This window comes from Macaca mulatta, chromosome 19, assembly GCF_049350105.2.
Source record: "Macaca mulatta isolate MMU2019108-1 chromosome 19, T2T-MMU8v2.0, whole genome shotgun sequence".
Lineage (NCBI taxonomy): Eukaryota > Metazoa > Chordata > Mammalia > Primates > Cercopithecidae > Macaca > Macaca mulatta.
The window spans coordinates 64,191,276-64,210,614 of record NC_133424.1 but is presented as its reverse complement, the minus strand read 5'-3'; the positions used below and the strand labels follow the sequence as shown (position 1 = coordinate 64,210,614).

At 41.5% G+C, this 19,339-nt stretch overlaps 1 protein-coding gene across 13 annotated transcripts; it reads left to right on the top strand.

Moving 5' to 3' along the window:
* The first annotated feature begins 1,699 nt into the window (after positions 1–1,699).
* On the top strand, positions 1,700–12,244 carry ZNF615 (zinc finger protein 615). 13 transcript variants are annotated; one of them, XM_015124734.3, is made up of 6 exons: positions 1,700–1,764; positions 2,597–2,634; positions 5,998–6,201; positions 7,951–8,077; positions 8,345–8,440; positions 9,600–12,244. In XM_015124734.3, the coding sequence occupies exons 3-6, from the start codon at positions 6,187–6,189 to the stop codon at positions 11,552–11,554; spliced, it is 2,193 nt and encodes a 730-aa protein (XP_014980220.3). In that variant the 5' UTR covers positions 1,700–1,764; positions 2,597–2,634; positions 5,998–6,186; the 3' UTR covers positions 11,555–12,244. The 13 variants fall into 13 exon arrangements, with proteins under 13 accessions (XP_014980220.3, XP_077837432.1, XP_028695190.2 ...); XM_077981306.1 differs by having other exon boundaries at positions 2,534–2,634; XM_028839357.2 differs by having other exon boundaries at positions 1,700–1,915.
* The last annotated feature ends 7,095 nt before the right edge of the window (positions 12,245–19,339 follow it).

Below are 19,339 nucleotides of genomic sequence, written 5' to 3'. Positions count from 1 at the left end.
AGCTAATTTTTTTTTTTTTTTTTTTTTTTAGTAGATATGGGGTTTCGCCATGTGGCAATCCTCCCGCTTAGGCCTCCCAAAAGTGTTAGGATTACAGGCGCAAGCCACCGCGCCCATCTTTTTTCTTATTTCTTTTCAGATCTCTTTATAGGTCATGTGAAGGGTGAAGTGGCTCACACCTGTAATCCCAGCACTTTTGGAGGATGAAGTGGGAAGACTGCTTGATGCCAGTTCAAGACCAGCTGGGCAACACAGTGAGACCCCCGTCTCTACAGAAAATTTAAAAATTAGCCAGGTGTGGTGGCGCCCACCTGCAGTCCCAGCTACTCAGGAGCCTAGGAGTTCCAAGTTACAGTGAGTTGTGATCTCCCCAGGCACTCTAGACTGGGCAACAGAGTGGACCTTGCCTCAAAAGAGAGACCAAAAAGAAAAAAGAAAAAAAAAAAAATATATATCTCATATACCGACGATGAGAAGAAGGTGAGAATAGGAAATGGAACATGGACTTTAGTTTGATAATTTCTCTGTATATTCATATACTGGTATCTGTATCACACACACAAATTCACACAGGCATTTCCTTTCCCTTATTCTTCTAATACACGAGGTTTGGTTGGATTTATATTTACAGTTCAGCATTACCATGACTTTGCGGATACTATTCGCAGTTGGCACACGTAGTATAATATGATCTCTTTCTTAACCTTTCTTTTCTTTTTTCCTTCCCTCCGCCCCCCCCCCCCCCCCCCCCCAGAAGGAGTTTCCCTCCTGTTGCCCAGGCTGGAGTGCAAGGACGTCATCTCGGCCCACAGCAACCTCCGCCTCCTGGGTTCAAGCGATTCTCCTGCCTCAGCCTCCCGAGTAGCTGGGATTACATGCATGCACCACCATGCCTGGCTAAGTTTGTACTTTTAGTAGACAGGGTTTCTCCATGTTGGTCAGGCTCGTCTCGAACTCCCGACCTCGGGTGATCAGCCCACCTTGGCCTCCCAAAGTGCTGGGATTACAGACGTGAGCCACCGTGCCCGGCCTCTTATCCAACCTTTCTTTCTCCCTGAAGTGGTCCTGTTCCCTTAATTTCTGGCCACTTCTCCTGAGTCCTGCCCTCATATTTGGCTCCACCTGGGTCCCAGGCTCTCCCCTCCGCCTTGGGAACTATACTTTCTGGCTTTTACTGGCTTTTCCCCATGCCTTTCACCCAACATAAATTTGGCACGTTCCAACCGTTTTCATTACCTAGTCTGTGACTGCTACCCCTGTTCCGTCAGCGTAGCTAGCAGCCCTCTTCTGCGTTCAAAAGGCGCTTCAGGCCACTTTCTGCTAGAAATCCGGCCAAAGGGCGGACGCGTCCCTTCTTGGTCGGTTCTCCTTTTCCCTCACAAGGAACTGTTTCCTAACCTTTGTACAAAATGTAAACGTCGCGGCCATCTTAGCCTTCTAGTCAGCTGGTGAAAGGGATTTACCTCCACGCCATTTTTGTCTTGTGTAAACTGGAGGTTCTGTATATGGACCCGTATTTATGAAGGGTTGAGGTGCCAGGATATGGAACAGTTTCAGTGCCCTTTCATCTTCCCGGTCACCTCCGGTCACCAGCGCCAAAACGGCCCCTTTGCCTTGTGTACGTCAGATACTCAAAGATGGCGGCCGCCACGGCGACGAGGGCGCGGCCATGTTGCATCTGCGCAAACGCTGGGAACGCCTCCTACCTTCGGTAGGCAGTGAGGAGGCCGAGAGATGAGGCCAGAGCCGACCAAGTTCTGGGAAGTAAGTTCAGTCACTGGGCGGTCGCTGTGGTGACGGGGGGAGGAAATTCTGTCCGTGGCCGGGCGTGTTCGTTGACAGTGGTGATGGACCGGTGTCTGTCGGCGCCAGCGTTTGGCGACGCCAGTGGAATTCTTTCAGGAGCTTAGCGTGGGTGCGATTCCTATCGCAGGGGAACTATAAGGAGTCCGTGATAGGGTGTGTGTGTGTGTGTGTGTGTGAGAGAGAGAGAGATCCGGGTGCCTCTGGGACCAGTCACAGGGTCCTCGTGTGGTTTGTGGTTAAAGATCTCTAGAGATCAGCTACTGAGTGCCCAAGTCACATTCTGTTGTCTTTGCTGTTGTCCTTTGGCGGGGCTCAGTGATTGCGAACTGCAGGGTTTGTTTTCTCAGCGAATCGGTTTCTGGTTCAGGTTTGTTTGGGACTAAATGATTGAGGAACTGTCTTGGGGGTTAAGGTATGGAAGTTTCTGATCCAGGTTTTGGAATTAATCCGAGTGACGGTGGTGGTAGCGCTACAGATTCCGATGTGGGCTGCAACTCTGGAGGCCTGGGATCCATGGCAGGTGGTGGGTTGAGCCCCAGTCCTGGCTGCTGGAACAGAGTTGATGCTCGTTAGCATTCCCGTTCTGCCAAAGACCCTTCTCCACGACTGGTTTTTAAATCCCCTTTGGCACCCTCCATCACCCCTTGGTGATGAATCCTCGGAAATGGAAGTTTTTGGCGAGATCAATCATCTAGCATACCGAAAAGTAGTATGTTTTATATTTAAGATGCGGCTTCTACCCTTTGTCCTGCAAGTTACCAGTGTCTTCCTCTTGGATATTTCTTTTCAGGTTCTTTCTGACACAAGTAATATAACATCTCTGCCATGGTAAGCTCGGTTACTCAAAGACAACCTTTGTCAAATTTTTAGAATATTTCAGTTTTAGACGTGTATGTTATGTGCTTAATATTCATAATTCAGATAAATTACATAAATGGTACTATTTTCTTTTTCGCTTTATGTTATGTAATAAACATTTACAAGTTGTTTTTACTGTTTGAGCCGGTGGTACTATAAGTGCATTCACATTAAGTTTATGCATACGATTGGATAGAAGTGAAATGTTTTAAAATGTTTAGGTATCATTTTTAGGAACGTTTTATGGTTATCCATTTATCCACGAATTTTGTTTTTCCTGCCTTTAATCTTCAATCTAGACTATTACTTTTATTGCAGTGTATTGCTTTCTGACTCCCCTTTCCTTATAATTTATAACAAAAGATAAATTAATTTTAAATATTTACTTTATAATTGGTCATCTTACTTAATTCTTAGTATTACAGTATTTTTCTCTCTGCCTAACATATTTTTATGTGAAAATTTTTGAACCTATGGAAATATTGAAAGAAGTTTGAGGTTACTATCAGTATGTCTACCACCTAGCTTTTACCATTAACATTGTATTAGATCCGCTCTACTGGTTTTCTAAGTATTCATCCATTCCTCTGTTTGTGAATCATTCCTTATTTGTTGTTGATTTTGGTATATTTCAAAGTAAGTTACAGACATAAGTACCATTCCTCTAAATAATTCTGTATATGATCAATTAGAATTATTCTACTAATAGCCTTTTTTTTTTTTTTCTTTTGAGATAGAGTCTCACTGTGTCGCCCAGTCTGAAGTGCAGTGGTGCTGTCTCGGCTCACTGCAAGCTCTGCCTCCTGGGTTCATGCCATTCTCCTGCCTCAGCCTCCCAAGTAGCTAGGACTACAGGCACCCGCCACCATGCCCGGCCAATTTTTTTGTAATTTTAGTAGAGACAGAGTTTCACTGTGTTAGCCAGGATGGTCTTGATCTCCTGACCTTGTGATCCGCCCGCCTCGGCCTCCCGAAATGCTGGGATTACAGGCGTGAGCCACCATGCCTGGCCACTAATAGTCTTTTAATTGCTTTCTTTATTTACTTAATAAGGAAGCATCTGATTTACAGATAATTTTGGTTAGGTATAAAGTGGAGTAAAAGTGGATTTTGAAGTGAAACAAACCTGAATTTTCAGTCCTGATTCTGCTTCTTGCTCATTGTGTGATTGGCATAACTTGTGTCTCTTTCCTTGTTGGCCAAAAGAGGAGTTAAACATCTTTTCTCCACGGTTATTTCTGAGGATTATTTATGGTTTTGTCTTTTGTAAAATTTGTACATATATTCATTTTTTCTCTCCCTTTCTCCCGCCTTGTTTCTCTCTTTTTTCTGTTAATGAAAACATTTAAAGCCATAAACTTATATTACTGAGCTACCATCAGCGATTTTATTTTAAGTGTAGAATGCTAATATTTTTCGGACGTAAACCTGTGTTTTCCCCATGAAAAATCCAGTGAAGAAAGTAAAAATGGCCTGTCAGATAGCACACTTTTGCCAATATTACCTTTTCAGAAAGTTCTAGAAATGGGGTTTTGGGTTACCAGGGGTACCTTTACTGGCAATTTTCAATAGAATGTTAAATTATTCCCAGAATTATTCTGCTCTTAATACTGACTCTTGATCTGTATATGCTTTAGGAGGATATAAGATTTTTCTATTTAAATTTTGTATCCAGCCACCTGACTAACGGAATACAGACATTTTAAGCAAATACTGATAATTTGCCCCTTATATTCAAAAGTCATCTTTGATGATTTTTTATACCGCATTCTACTGAGTAGCATTCTAGACCCAAATTCTCAACTCTGCCATTGTAATGTGACAATAGTCTGAGACGAGATGTCATGGAATGCATCTAGCTGTGTTCCCATAAGACTTTATTGGTGGTTCAGGTCCTGGATACTATATTACTGACTGTTGATTTAGGTGACGATATGGCTTTTCTGCACTAATTCACAGTTGGGCAACTAGAGCCCATGGACTAAATCTCCCAGCGCCTGTTTCTGTTAATAAAGTTTTGTTGGGACTTGGCCACAATCATTAGTCCGTTTTTTTTGTATATGGGCATTTTTGAGCTAGAGTTGAGTAGCTGCCACGGAAACCATAGACCTCTCTTTTAATGTGGAAATAATTTTTTTTAAATGAGTTTTATTGCTGACACTATTGATTACGAATAACATATAAACTTATTTGTTAATGTTATGGTAATTAGTATTTTTTACTCTTCTGCTATGCAGACATCTTAAAATACTTCTTCGTTTGCCATCTTCCTACTTTATATGTTCTTATGGAATATTTTAACACTATATATGTTAAAACTTCAGGAAGTTTTTCCAGTCAATGCTGATTTAGATTTTATTACTTACTTACCATTTTGTTGCTCTTCAGACCTTGCTCCTCTGCTTGCACTGGAGTCATCTTTCTTTTGCTTGAAGAATATCCATTAGGATTTGTTGTAATATGTAATTCCTCAAGGATATTTTTGCTGAGTATCCTTTATACATTTATAATACTTTGCAAGTATCAAGATGTGCATGGCGGCCGGGTGCAGTGGCTCACGCCTGTAATCCCAGCACTTTGGGAGGCCGAGATGGGTGGCTCACTTGAGGTCAGGAGTTCAAGACCAGCCTAGCCAACTTGGTGAAACCCTGTTTCTACTAAAAATACAAAAATTAGCTGGGCATGGTAGCATGCACCTGTAATCCCAGCTACTTGGGCGGCTGAAGCAGGAGAATTGCTTGAACCCAGAAGATGGAGGTTGCATTGAACAGAGATCACACCACTGGAGTCTTACTCACTCCAGCCTGGGCGATGGAGTGAGCAAGATTCCGTCTCAAAAAAAAAAAAAGTTAAAGATGTGGATGGTAATGAATAATTTAAATAAGATAGTGCTTATCAATTGCTTAGGACAATGTTCTCAAATTATAGTATATGCATCCTAGAATGTAAAAAGACCTCTGGAAAAGGTAAATGGGTATACATGGTTTTAAAGACAAAATGTATGCATCTTAGCTGTTTGTGTGACCTCTTTCCTAAAACTGATCTGCCTGAAGATTGCCCTCCTGCTGGGCATCATGTGTGATGATTCTTTTTCCCACATTCTCTTTCACTTACTAGCAGTAATCATACTATGTCAACTTTATATGGAAGGGTGCTGTACCTCCCCTATACTCAGAATATTATATTTTACTAGCCCAGATATAAAAGCTTCTGGAGCACTAAATAAAAGAACAGACAGATATTTGGGGGCCTTGATTTAAGGTGAGCATATAGGAACAGTGACAACATCTGGGCCTAAAAAGAATGTACCACTCAGAGTAATTTGCTCTTCAGCCCACAGGTGCTGAGAACAGGAGAAATCAAGTGAAGGAAGGAGGCAGAGTTTCCAAGACTTGGGTGTCATCATTGCTGGGGACATCCTTGATTGGCGATTGAAGTTTCTGAACAGAAATTTAGAGCTGATTCAGAAGAGACAAATACAGAACATCCAAGTTAGCAGTCATTTCCCAAATTTAGGAGACAATGATGCAGGCCCAGGTGACTTTTGGTTTGTTTTATTCCTTCCTTTATTCTCCATTGTATTTTTAGAGTCTTGTAAAAATCAAGGTAATTAATCAGAAAAGTATAAATTGGAAATATCGCCGGGCGCGGTGGCTCACGCCTGTAATCCCAGCACTTTGGGAGGCCGAGGCGGGCGGATCACAAGGTCAGGAGATCGAGACCACGGTGAAACCCCGTCTCTACTAAAAATACAAAAAAAATTAGCCGGGCGCGGTTGTGGGCGCCTGTAGTCCCAGCTACTCGTGAGGCTGAGGCAGGAGAATGGCGTGAACCCGGGAGGCGGAGCTTGCAGTGAGCCGAGATCGCGCCACTGCACTCCAGCCTGGGCGACAGAGCGAGACTCCGTCTCAAAAATAAAATAAAATAAAATAAAATAAAATAAAATAAAATAAATAAATAAATAAATAAATAAATTGGAAATATCGGGACCTGGAGAAATCTGGGCAAAGAAGGATCAGGGATATAGGATTCGTAGTACATGATTCATGTTGAAATTTGTGACTGTGTGGGACCCCATAGGTTACATTGGCTGTAAATTTGCCTCTAGTATCTCTGACAGCTATACAAGAGGATCATAGTAAGTTACATCAGCTGTGAGAAAGCAGTCCAGTTTCTTGAGGGATGTTAATGTTTCGTGGCATATAATTCTGAGACTCACATACATCTTTGATAGTTCTTCACAAAGGTGTTGTGGTAGTTGGTGTTCTTAACTGCAGCCTTCTCATAAATGCAAAAGTAGATTTCTTGTAGCTGTTTCTTCATTGTATTTAATGTTATTAATGCTGTCTAATAACATACACATACATATGAATTTGTGTGGATACATGTGTCTACATATATATTCTAAGGATTTTTTTTTTTCCCAAATTTGCTTAATCATGGCCGGGCGCTGTGGCTCACGCTTGTAATCCTAGCACTTTGGAAGGCCGAGGCGGGTGGATCACCTGAGGTCAGGAGTATGAGACCAGCCTGGCCAACATGGCAAAACCTCATGTCTACTAAAAATACAAAAAATAGCCAGATGTGGTTGCATGCGCCTGTAATCCCAGCTACTAGGGAGGCTGAGGCAGGACAATTGCTTGAACCTGGGAGGCAGAGGTTGCAGTGAGCTGAGATTGTGCCACTGCACTCCAGCCTGGGCAACAGAGTGAGACTCCATCTCAAAAAAACAAAAGAAGCAAACAAAAAAATAAATTTGCTTAATCATCTAATAATCTTTGTGCTTTATACGTGTTTTATATCGTTTCTTTTATTTCATTCAGAATAAAATAATAATATGGTTAACTATATTAACCATAGTTATTTAGTATGCATTATCTGGTGATACTGGCATCTGCCATGTCTTCATTACAGAGTTTGATATTGGCCTGAAAGCTCATAGTGAATTTAAGAATCTGTATTATTCATCTACTTGTAACTAGCATATACTTATAACTAGTTTGGTATTGGGAAATAGATGCTATATATTATAGATGTTCTTTCACTAGCAAGAGGATTGGATAGCTGTGTATTACAGACATTTCTTTGACTTTCAATGTTGTTGAATGAATGGATGACTGCACAATTACAGAATATTTTACTAGGATTCTTATTCTGTCACAATGTACTGAGGAAAAAACCCCACCAGCTTCCTATATGGGGAAAATGAGCAGAATGACTTCCTTGACATTCTTTTCCTATCAGCAAAAGAATATCACTTCATTAAACAGGAGTGTGTTATTATAGGAATCCCTAACACTGGAGGATGTGGCTCTGGACTTCACCTGGGAGGAGTGGCAGTTCCTGAGCCCTGCTCAGAAGGACCTGTACCGGGACGTGATGTTGGAGAACTACAGCAACCTGGTAGCAGTGGGTGAGGACAGCTGCCCTGTGTCACTCAGATGGTGCCCAGTCAGTGGCCTTCCTTTCTCAGCTGCTTACCTGCAGTACTCTGAAGTGGTGGATTCTCACATCATTCTCTCGCCCCACACAAGAGAGTATAATCTACCTTCTTGTGACAGAAAAGCCTTGATGTTACAGACTTGACACCTGTGTAGTTCTTAAAATGTAACACTCTCCTTTTTCAACATTGCCAGCCCCATTCGATTTGTCTAAATCTTCTGTCATTTCCCATGACCAGGGTATCAAGCCAGCAAACCAGATGCACTATCCAAGTTGGAACAAGGAGAAGAACCTTGCACAACAGAAGATGAAATCTACACTCGAATCTGTTGTGGTGAGTGAGAGGACCAGCCAGGTGGACAGCCACAGACATCATGTTCTGCTCACACAGAGCAGACGTCAAAGCAGTGAGGGCATCTGAAGACACAGCAACAGCCCCTCCATGACTCCTTCTTCCCAGGAAGAGCTCTTTTTTGTTGTAGTATGGAAAATATGCCCCACTTTCTTTCTTTCTTTTTTTTTTTTTTTTTTGAAATGGAGACTCGCTCTGTCACCAGGCTAGAGTGCAGTGGCACGATCTTGGCTCACTGCAACCTCTGCCTCCCGGGTTCAAGGGATTCTCTTGCCTCAGCCTCCCGAGTAACTGGGACTACAGGCACGTGCCACCATGCTCAGCTAATTTTTGTATTTTTAGTAGAAATGGGGTTTCACCATATTGGTCTTGATCTCTTGACCTCATGATCTGCCCGCCTTGGCCTCCCGAAGTGCTGAGATTAGAGGCGTGAGCCACCAGGCCCGGCCTCCACTTTTTTTTCCTTGAGATTTCATCTTTGTTTATTTTATACACATCTTGTTTTTGTCTACATAATTATCTTCTTAGGATTTTCAAATCTGCTTTTTCTCGTCCACTGTCACTCTGTCTCTGCTTGTGTATTACCTCTCTTGCTATGAAATTCCACTTTCCAGGACTCTCCAGAAAGAGAGACCTTTGCACTCATGACTTTTTTCTGCCTACTGCATCTTCCTGCCCTAGTAGGAAAATAATAATTTTCCTTCATTATTCCCACTCTGGGAATCATTATTCCCTCATTTTCTCCACTCTGGATGCTGTGCCCATGATTGGCATCTATTTGGCATCTATGTGGTTCTTAAGTTCTCTTATTCCTCCTATACTGAATACTGAGTTTCTCCATACTTTTTTTTTTTTTTTTTGGAAACAAGGTCTCATCTGTCACCCAGGCTCACTGCAGCCTTGACCTCCTGGGCTCAAGCGATCCTCCCACCTCAGCCTGAAAGCTTGCACCTAGTTTCAGACTCAGTATGCCTGCACCCAGGTTATTAAAAAGCTTTATTGCTCACACACAAAAAACAAATAAATAAAATAGGGTTTTCACTAAAGAGTCACCTCACACCAAGGCAGTTTTTAAAAATAGTTTAAATAGTTTATTTCAAAACAAGAAGATGGAGTGATTGACTGTTCTCTTCTTTCCTAGAAATCAGGAAAATTGATGATCCTCTGCAGCATCACTTGCAAAATCAAAGTATCCAGAAGAGTGTGAAACAATGCCATGAACAGAATATGTTTGGAAATAGTGTTAATCAGAACAAAAGTCATCTCCTGCTGAAGCAAGATCCTGATACCTTTGACTTACATGAAAAACCTTTAAAATCAAATTTAAGTTTTGAAAACCAGAAAAGGAGCTCTGGCCTAAAGAACTCTGCTGAGTTTAATGGAGATGGGAAATCCCTTTTTCATGCTAACCATAAACAATTTTATACTGAAATGAAGTTTCCTGCAATTGCAAAACCTATTAAGTCCCAGGTCGTTAAGCAACAGAGAACTCATGACATAGAGAATGCCCATGTATGCAGTGAATGTGGGAAAGCCTTCCTCAAGTTGTCTCAGTTTATTGATCATCAGAGAGTTCACACTGGAGAAAAACCTCATGTATGCAGTATATGTGGGAAAGCTTTCTCCAGAAAATCCAGGCTAATGGACCATCAGAGAACTCATACAGGACTGAAACATTATGAATGCACTGAATGTGACAAAACGTTCCTCAAGAAATCACAGCTCAATATACATCAGAAAACTCATATGGGAGAGAAACCTTACACATGTAGTGAATGTGGGAAAGCCTTCATCAAGAAGTGTCGGCTCATTTATCATCAACGAACTCATACAGGAGAGAAACCCCATGGATGCAGTGTATGTGGGAAGGCCTTCTCTACAAAGTTCAGTCTCACTACACATCAGAAAACTCATACAGGAGAAAAACCTTATATATGTAGTGAATGTGGAAAAGGCTTCATTGAGAAGAGGCGTCTTACTGCACATCATCGAACTCATACTGGTGAGAAACCCTTTATATGCGATAAATGTGGCAAAGGCTTCACCTTGAAGAACAGTCTTATCACACATCAGCAAACTCATACAGAAAAGAAATTATATACATGCGGTGAATGTGGAAAAGGCTTTTCAATGAAGCACTGTCTCATGGTACATCAACGAACTCATACTGGAGAGAAACCTTATAAATGCAATGAGTGTGGAAAGGGCTTTGCCTTAAAGAGCCCACTCATCAGACATCAGCGAACACATACTGGAGAGAAACCCTACGTATGCACTGAATGTCGAAAAGGTTTCACCATGAAGAGTGACCTCATTGTACATCAACGAACTCATACTGCAGAGAAGCCATATACATGCAATGATTGTGGAAAAGGTTTCACTGTGAAGAGCCGCCTTATTGTGCATCAACGAACTCATACTGGAGAAAAACCCTATGTATGTGGTGAGTGTGGAAAAGGCTTTCCAGCAAAGATCCGGCTAATGGGACATCAACGAACTCATACAGGAGAGAAACCTTATATTTGCAATGAGTGTGGAAAAGGCTTCACTGAGAAGAGTCATCTCAATGTACATCGGCGCACTCATACAGGAGAGAAACCCTATGTATGCAGTGAATGTGGCAAAGGCTTAACTGGCAAAAGCATGCTCATTGCACATCAGCGAACTCATACTGGGGAGAAACCTTATATATGCAATGAATGTGGAAAGGGCTTCACCATGAAGAGTACTCTTGGTATACATCAGCAAACTCATACTGGAGAGAAGCCATACAAATGCAATGAATGTGATAAAACCTTCAGGAAGAAGACATGCCTCATACAACATCAGCGATTTCACACAGGAAAGACTTCCTTTGCATGCACTGAATGTGGAAAATTCTCTTTGCGCAAAAATGATCTTATTACACATCAGAGAATTCACACGGGAGAGAAACCATACAAATGCAGTGACTGCGAGAAAGCCTTCACTACAAAGTCAGGGCTCAATGTTCATCAAAGAAAACATACAGGAGAGAGGCCCTATGGATGTAGCGATTGTGGGAAAGCTTTTGCCCACTTGTCTATCCTTGTTAAACACAAGAGAATTCACAGGTAGTCATTTTGGGAAAGCCTCTTGCCAAGTGTAGGCCCTCAAGATATCTGCAAAGAAGAGTAATTTCGTGAATGCAGACTATGTTTGTTTGTTTAGTGATCAATTACCTCATATTTTGTGTTAGAGAAAACAGTACAAAACATTTGAGAAAATATTTTAGGACATTATGTCTAAAAATTGTATACTGAGAAAAACCCTATGAATGTGGCAGACTATGAAAGCCTTTGGTGGGAGGATAAACCCCCTCAGAAGTGATCATAGATCATGAATAAACTACTAATTGGTGGAAATGTAATAATTATAGGGAAATCTTTGCCCAAAAATAAAACCTCAATAGATTGAGAGAGTTCACACTTGAGAAATACTTTCCTCTGGCAGTGAATATGGCAGGGTTTTCAATAAAATGTTTTGCCTCATCATGTGCCAGGAAATAATGCAGAAAATAACTTATGAAAACATTCAATGTACAAGACTTTCAGGAAAATGTCAGAGAACTTAATGCAAGAAAGAAGCCTTGACAAAATGATGGATGAGAGCTTTCTGTCACAATTATAACCTTAGAAGATAATAGCCTCATGTGCATTTGGGAACAGGATATCTTGAGCCATATTCCTAGTTGCCTTGTCACTGATTTTATACATTTTAAATTGTGACTTCCTCTAATCATGAATTAAAATGTAATATTGTATACAATATAGGAATATTTTTTGCCTGCCTCATTTTGTTATATGATTAACTCCTTCATTTCTTTGGTTCTAAGTTTGTCTTATTTCAGAATAACTGAAGTACTTCAGAATGAAACTGGATACAGTATATTCAATTCATAAGTGTAATTGAACATACTTGAATGTGTTTAAGTTTATAAGTAACATCAGGTGTTATGAAATTAATATAAATAAGATGTGTAAGATTTTATTTTGAAATAAGTTTAGATTCACAAAATCTTACCAAAATATCCCAGGATTCTTGAATGCGCTTAACCCAGCTTCTTCCAAAGATAACACCTTACATAAGCATAGTTCATTACCAAATACAGGAAAGTGAAATTGTTACAATACTGTTAACTACAGAATTTATTTGGAAATCACCAGTTTTAACATGCGTGCATTTTTGTTTGGTTTTTACATGTAGCTTTAAGAAATCTTATCAAATATATTGATTCATGTCACCACCTCCACAATCGAGATTCAGCATTTTGCATCAGTGCAAACTCCCTCATGCTACCTTTTTATAGTCACAACCTCTCCTCAACCCTAACCCTTAGCAATCAGAAATCTTTTCATCTTTAGTTTTGTCATTAGTAGCATGTTATAAAAATGGAATCATACAGCATGTACCCTTTTGGTATTGGCTATTTGACCTAAAGCAAATTAACCTGAAATTCATCCAAATTGTTTTGTGTAGCATTGTTTTATTTTTATTGGTCACTAATAATCTATGATATGAATATACTACAATTTGTTTATTCACCCACTGAAGGACTTTAGGGTTGTTTCCAGTTTTTCTTATTTTTACAAATAAAAATCCTATGAACATTTGTGCACACAGGCTTTGCGTGAACACAATTTTTCATTTCTCTAGGATAATTACTGAAAAGTGTGATTCATGTGTTATAAGGTAAGTGTATGTTTACCTTTGTAAGATACTAACCAGAGTGGTGTTTCATTGCACACCAGCAATATATACAGAGGTTCAGTTGCTCCGCATTCTTCCACTTGATGCTGTTGTATTTTTTTTGTTTTGTATTCTTTTGTTTTTGAGATGGAGTCTTGCTCTGTCCCCCATTCTAGAGTGCAGTGGTGCAATCTTGGCTCGCTGCAACCTCCGTCTTCCGGGTTCAAGTGATTCTGCTGCCTCAGCCTCCCAAGTAGCTGGGATTACAGGCACACGCCACCAAGTCCAGCTAATTTTTGTATTTTTAGTAGAGACAGGGTTTCACCATGTGGGCCAGGATGATCTCGATCTCCTGACCTTGTGATCTGGCCACCTCGGCCTCCCAAAGTGCTGGGATTACAGGTGTGAGCCACCACACCCAGCCAGTTTTGCTTTTAATGTTTAGCAATATGATCCATTTAAATTGATCTTTGTATACAGGGTAAGGGTTAAAGTTCAGCCTATGGTTGCCCAGTTGATTCAACAGTATTGAAAACACTGTCCTCTTTCCATTAAATTGATTTTGAACATTTGTAAAAATCAGTTGCCTGTTCTTGTGTCCATTTCTTGACTCTATTCTGTTGATGTGCATGTCTATCACTCCACTAATAATACCATATAGCGATTATTGTCATATTGTGATTTTAGTCATAAAATGGAGTAGAGTCTGCCAGCTTTATTTTTCTTTTTCAAAATAGTTTTGTCTATTCTAGTTTCTTTGCTTTTCTGTATAAATTTTAAGTATACGCTTGTCTATATCCACAAAAAGTCCTTTGGGAGTTTTATTGAGATTGCATTAAATGTATAATCAAAGTTGGTTTATTTGCCATCTTTACTGTGTTGAATCTTCAACTATGTCTCTCCACTTAATTAGGCTTTCCTTGCTTTTTTTTTTTTTTAAGTCAGTGTTTCTGAATTTATAGCATATACATTATTTATGTCTTGGTAAATATTTAAGTGGATCATATTTTTGCAGTGATTTTTTAATTTTTTTATTTTTTTTGGAGATGGAGTCTCACTCTGACGCCCAGGCTGGAGTGCAGTGGCACGATCTCGGCTCACTGCAAGCTCCGCGTCCTGGGTTCACGCCATTATCCTGCCTCAGTCTCCCAAGTAGCTGGGACTACAGGCACCCGCCACCACACCCGGCTAATTTTTTTTGTATTTTTGGTAGAGACGGGGTTTCACTGTGTTAGCCAGGCTGGTCTCTATCTCCTGACCTTGTGATCTGCCCGCCTCGGCCTCCCAAAGTACTGGGATTACAGGCGTGAGCCACCGTGCCTGGCCTGCCATCATTTTTGTGGGTTTTTTTTTGTGATAGAGCCTCATTCTCTTGCCCAGGCTGGAGTGCAGTGGTGCAGTCTGCGTTCACTGCAACCTGTGCCTCCCAGGTTCAAGTGATCCTCCTGCTTATCTTCCCAAGTAGCTGCGACTACAGGCATGCACCAACACACCTGGCTAATTTTTGTATTTTTTTTTAGAGATGAGGTTTCACCATGTTGCCTAGGCTGGTCTCGAACTCTGGGCTCAAGTGATCTGCCCACCTCAGCCTCCTAAAGTGCTGAGATTACAGGTGTGAGCCACTGCTTCTGGCCATATTTTTGGAACTATTACAAATGTTCTTGTGTTCATAATTTAGCTTCCAATTGTTCATTGTTACTCTTTAGAAATAAAATTTGAGTGTGTGTTGACTTTTCACCTTATGACTGCTAAACTCACTTGTCTAGTTCTGTAGACTCCTTGGGATTATATTTGTATAATCATGTCTTCTGTGAAGACGGGCAGTGATATTTCTGCGTTCCAGTGTTTTCTTTTTCTTTTCTTACGTTTCTTCACGGGCTAGGGCTTCCACTCTGTTAAATAGATACAGTAAGAGTGGACGTTTTGGCCATGTTTGCAATTTTAGGGGAGAAATATTCAGTCTTTAAAAATATGTTAGCTATAGAATCTTTTTTACTTACTTTTTTTTTCTTAACCAGGTTCAGGAAGTTCCTTTGTAATCCTAAAATTTTAGCTATTATCTTTTAAAATATTCTTTGTTAACTTTTTTCTTTTGATTCCTATCTGGCCTGGGTGTTGTGGCTCATGCCTGTAATCCTAACACTTTGGGAGGCTAAGACAGGAGGATTGCTTGATAATCAGGAGTCTGAGAGCAGCCTCAGCAAAATAGCGAAACTCCAGCTCTATTTAAAAAAAATGGTACATCTGATGTCTTACAAGTATTTAAAACTTTTCTTCTTTTCTTTCTGGTGGATAATTTCTTTTGCTCTTCAAATTTGCTCAACGTTTCTTCTGACATTGCAATCTGCTGGTGATATTGTCATGTGAATTTTTAATTGTTACTGTATTTTTCAGCACGAACATTTATATTGGATTCTTTATTTTCAATGTCTTTATTGAGATTTTCTTTTATGGAATTATTGCCATATTTTCCTTTAAACACTTAAATATGTCTGAAATATTTTCATTTATGTTTTTTAATATATTTATCATACTGGCTTTGAAGCTATTGTCCACTATTCTTCACTAGGGCGGACTCAGAGTTAGTTTTAATGACTGCTTTGTTTTCTGAGTATTAATGACTCTTGGCTGTTTATTTGCAAATATGTTATTTTTGCTGCTGTTGGAACCTGAACATTTTGCATCTTCAACTCCTTTTTCCTTTTACTACTAAAATTCACAGCACATCCAGTGAGACCTGAACAGGACTGAAACCGTCAGTGTTTTTGTTGTGGCCGCCCCAGTGACATCTTGGCTTCTACAAACCTCATCCAGCCAGTTGTCTGCAGTTTCTTCTGTTTTATGGACCCTGGACTTTCTGTAAGATGGTGGTTCCCGTGGTGCTGCTGCCAAACGGCTCAGGGATGCAGCCATCTTTCCATTTTGCTCCTTAGATAGTTTCTGGCCTCTGAAAACCTAGGCAGTTAGCGCAGTGTCGTGACAGCCTCTTGTAAGGAGGAAGGGAGGGTACTGGAGTCCCCCAAAGACATTTGCATTTCTTCCCACCTCCCTGAGCCATGGCAACCGTTACGGTCACTCCCATCAGAAATGACATAATATGCTCTATGAGGTAAAACACCTATGTTACCTCATATAAAATGTTCAAAGCCAGAACTTGGACTTTGGGAAACGTCGCATATCCCTCTCCGGAAGCCCGCCTCCCAGCCTCTCGGTGTTCTTAGAGATGGCGAAGGATGGGGTTGCAGCGCCAGAATTCCAGAATCGGAAGTAGGTTCTGATATGTGTTCGGCCTTTGGTAGCTGCTACTGTAGCCTTGAGAGCCTGATGCAGCGTGTGAATCCGGATGGGGAGCTTGTGGGGACCACGAAGTGGAAATGCATGCGAATGTCCATGTTCAGGGGTTTTATTTCAGTTTAGTCACCGAGGAATATGGGTGTGAGAAAGGGACCCTTGGGAGGTCGAAGGTTAAGGCTTAGTTTTAAGAGTTTAATGACTGAGGGTCCCACGGACACAACTTGGGGTCTACATATTCACTCTTCATGGGTCTCAGTAATTGAAAACTGGATGGAAAGTGTCTCTCAGTGAATGCAGTTTTTTGCTCAGGTTTGCAATTTAATATGGGGCTCAGACACAGAGAAGCCCGAGCTAGGAAAAGGAGTGCGTGAATGAAAGGTCTAGGGGGGGGAGTGTCAAAGGAGCGCCTCTGCAGTAAGTTTTAAATTGAATTTGAAGGCAATTTTATTTCAGGGAAGACGGGGCTTGTCTGTGTTTGAGAATGTAATGAGGCTGGAGGCTTTGAGGTGTGCAGTTGAAGGTTAGTGGTTGCTTTGAGACTAACTGGATGCTGGAAACACTTCCTGTCAGTCTTTCAAGTCCAAATCTGTCCTGAAGGTTTCTTTCTTTTTTTTTTTTTTTTTTTTTGAGATGGAGTCTCGCTCTGTCGCCCAGGCTGGAGTGCAGTGGCCGGATCTCAGCTCACTGCAAGCTCTGCCTCCCGGGTTTTTACGCCATTCTCCTGCCTCAGCCTCCCGAGTAGCTGGGACTACAGGCGCCCGCCACCTCGCCCGGCTAGTTTTTTTTTTTTTTTTGTATTTTTTAGTAGAGACGGGGTTTCACTGTGTTAGCCAGGATGGTCTCGAACTCCTGACCTCGTGATCCGCCCGTCTCGGCCTCCCAAAGTGCTGGGATTACAGGCTTGAGCCACTGCGCCCGGCCTGTCCTGAAGGTTTCTATTAAAAAACTTTGTCTTCCTGCATCCACTCTTCTCATTGCACCCATAAAAATCAGAGTGGTTCAGGGTGACGAAGTGGTGTCTTTACCGAGGATACTTGCTCTGTCACCCAGGCTGGGGTGCAGTGGCGCGATTTAGGCTCGCTGAAACCTCCGCCTCCCGGGTTCAAGCAATTCTCCTGCCTCAGGCTCCCGAGTAGCTGGAATTACAGGCGCGTCCCACCGCGTCCGGGTAATTTTTGTATTTTCAGTAGAGACGGATTTCGCCATGTTGGCCAGGCTGGTCTTGAACTCCTGACCTCATATGATCCGCCTGCCTCGGCCTCCCAAAGTGCTGGAATTACAGGTGTGAGCCACCGTGCCCCACCTCACTTTCTTCAATGTTGTGTTTAGAAGCACAAACTTAAAAAAAAAAATTAAGTCCACTTTATTAATTTTATTTCGTTTTATGGCTCATCCTTTACTCTCCTCTCAGAATTAACCCACGTCCATGAAGATTATCTCCCTTTTTCTTCTCTAAGTTTTATACTTTTACCTCTTACACTTAGATCAATGATCTATTTTAAGTTAACTTTTGTGTATGGTTTAAGGGTCTTAACTAATTTTTCTGCATGTGGATATCCAGTTATCCCAGTGCCGCTTGTTGAAAAGACTATCCTTATTGAATTGTCTTGGCACTTTTGTCAAAAAGCTCTTAGTATTTTTATACTCTCAATTCTGGTTCTGCTCTTCCCATTGGCACCTTTACTAAAAGTGGCCTTCCTAGGAGGCCCAACCCCAATCTTAACTCAGGTGCTTCCTCTTTTCCTTTAGTCTGTCATGGCCAGGCTCACATCATAACTCCTTCTCGAAATCTCTTCTTTCTTTTCTTCTTTCTTCTTCCTTTCTTCTTTTCTTTCTTCTTCCTCTTCTTTCTTCTTCTTCTTCTTCTTCTTCTTCTTCTTCTTCTTCTTCTTCTTCTTCTTCTTCTTCTTCTTCTTCTTCTTCTTCTTCTTCTTCCTCTTCCTCTTCCTCTTCCTCTTCCTCTTCTTCTTCTTTAAATAATAATTATGTTTTCGAGGCCAGGCGTGGTGGCTTACGCCTGTAATCCCAGCACTTTGGGAGGCCGAGGCACGAAGATCACGAGGTCAGGAGATCGAGACCGTCATGGCCAACATGGTGAAACTCCGTCTCTACTAAAAATACAAAAATTAGCGGGCGTGGTGGCGCGTGCCTGTAGTCCCAGCTACTCGGGAGGCTGAGGCAGGAGAATCGCGTGAACGGGGAAGGCAGAGGTTGCAGTGAGCCGAGATCTTGCCATTGAACTCCAGCCTGAGGACAGAGCAAGACTCTGCCTCAAGAAAATTACAATTATTTTTTCTTTCTTCATCCCCCACCCCGAATACTTGCTATTTTTCTGTTCTCAAAAACCGCTTCCTGCAAGCTGTTTTTTGCCAGACGCTTTCCCGTGGGTGTCTGCCTACCTGATGTGTTGCCTTTTCCCTTTCTACCTGATGTGTTACCTTTTCCATTTCCAATTCATTCTCTGGGATACCTACACCTGGCTGCACTGTTACTTGTCTTTTTCAAAATCCTTTTTTTTTTTTTTTTTTAAATTTAACAAAGTGGATGGCAAAGCGCTAAAGGAAATTTAGCTTGCCCCATATTTGCCTGATAAAGCTTGAGTCTCTGAAAATCTGCCCCTTTTCTCAAGACTTTAAGTGCCAGGAAACGAGGCGATTTCAGTGACTTCTCATCTTCCCTGGCTGCTGGCTCAAAAACCTGCCATTGCCTCTGTACGTCTGATTTTCAAACATGGCTGCCGTCATGGAGCCACAGCTGTGGGCGCGGCCATATTACAGCCTAGGAAACGCCGTAAATGCGGTTGTCCTTGCTCTTTTAACATTTTAGGTTCTCCTCGGCCGCCGTAGGTGGACCATAAACCTGTGCGAGGACTCCAGAAGT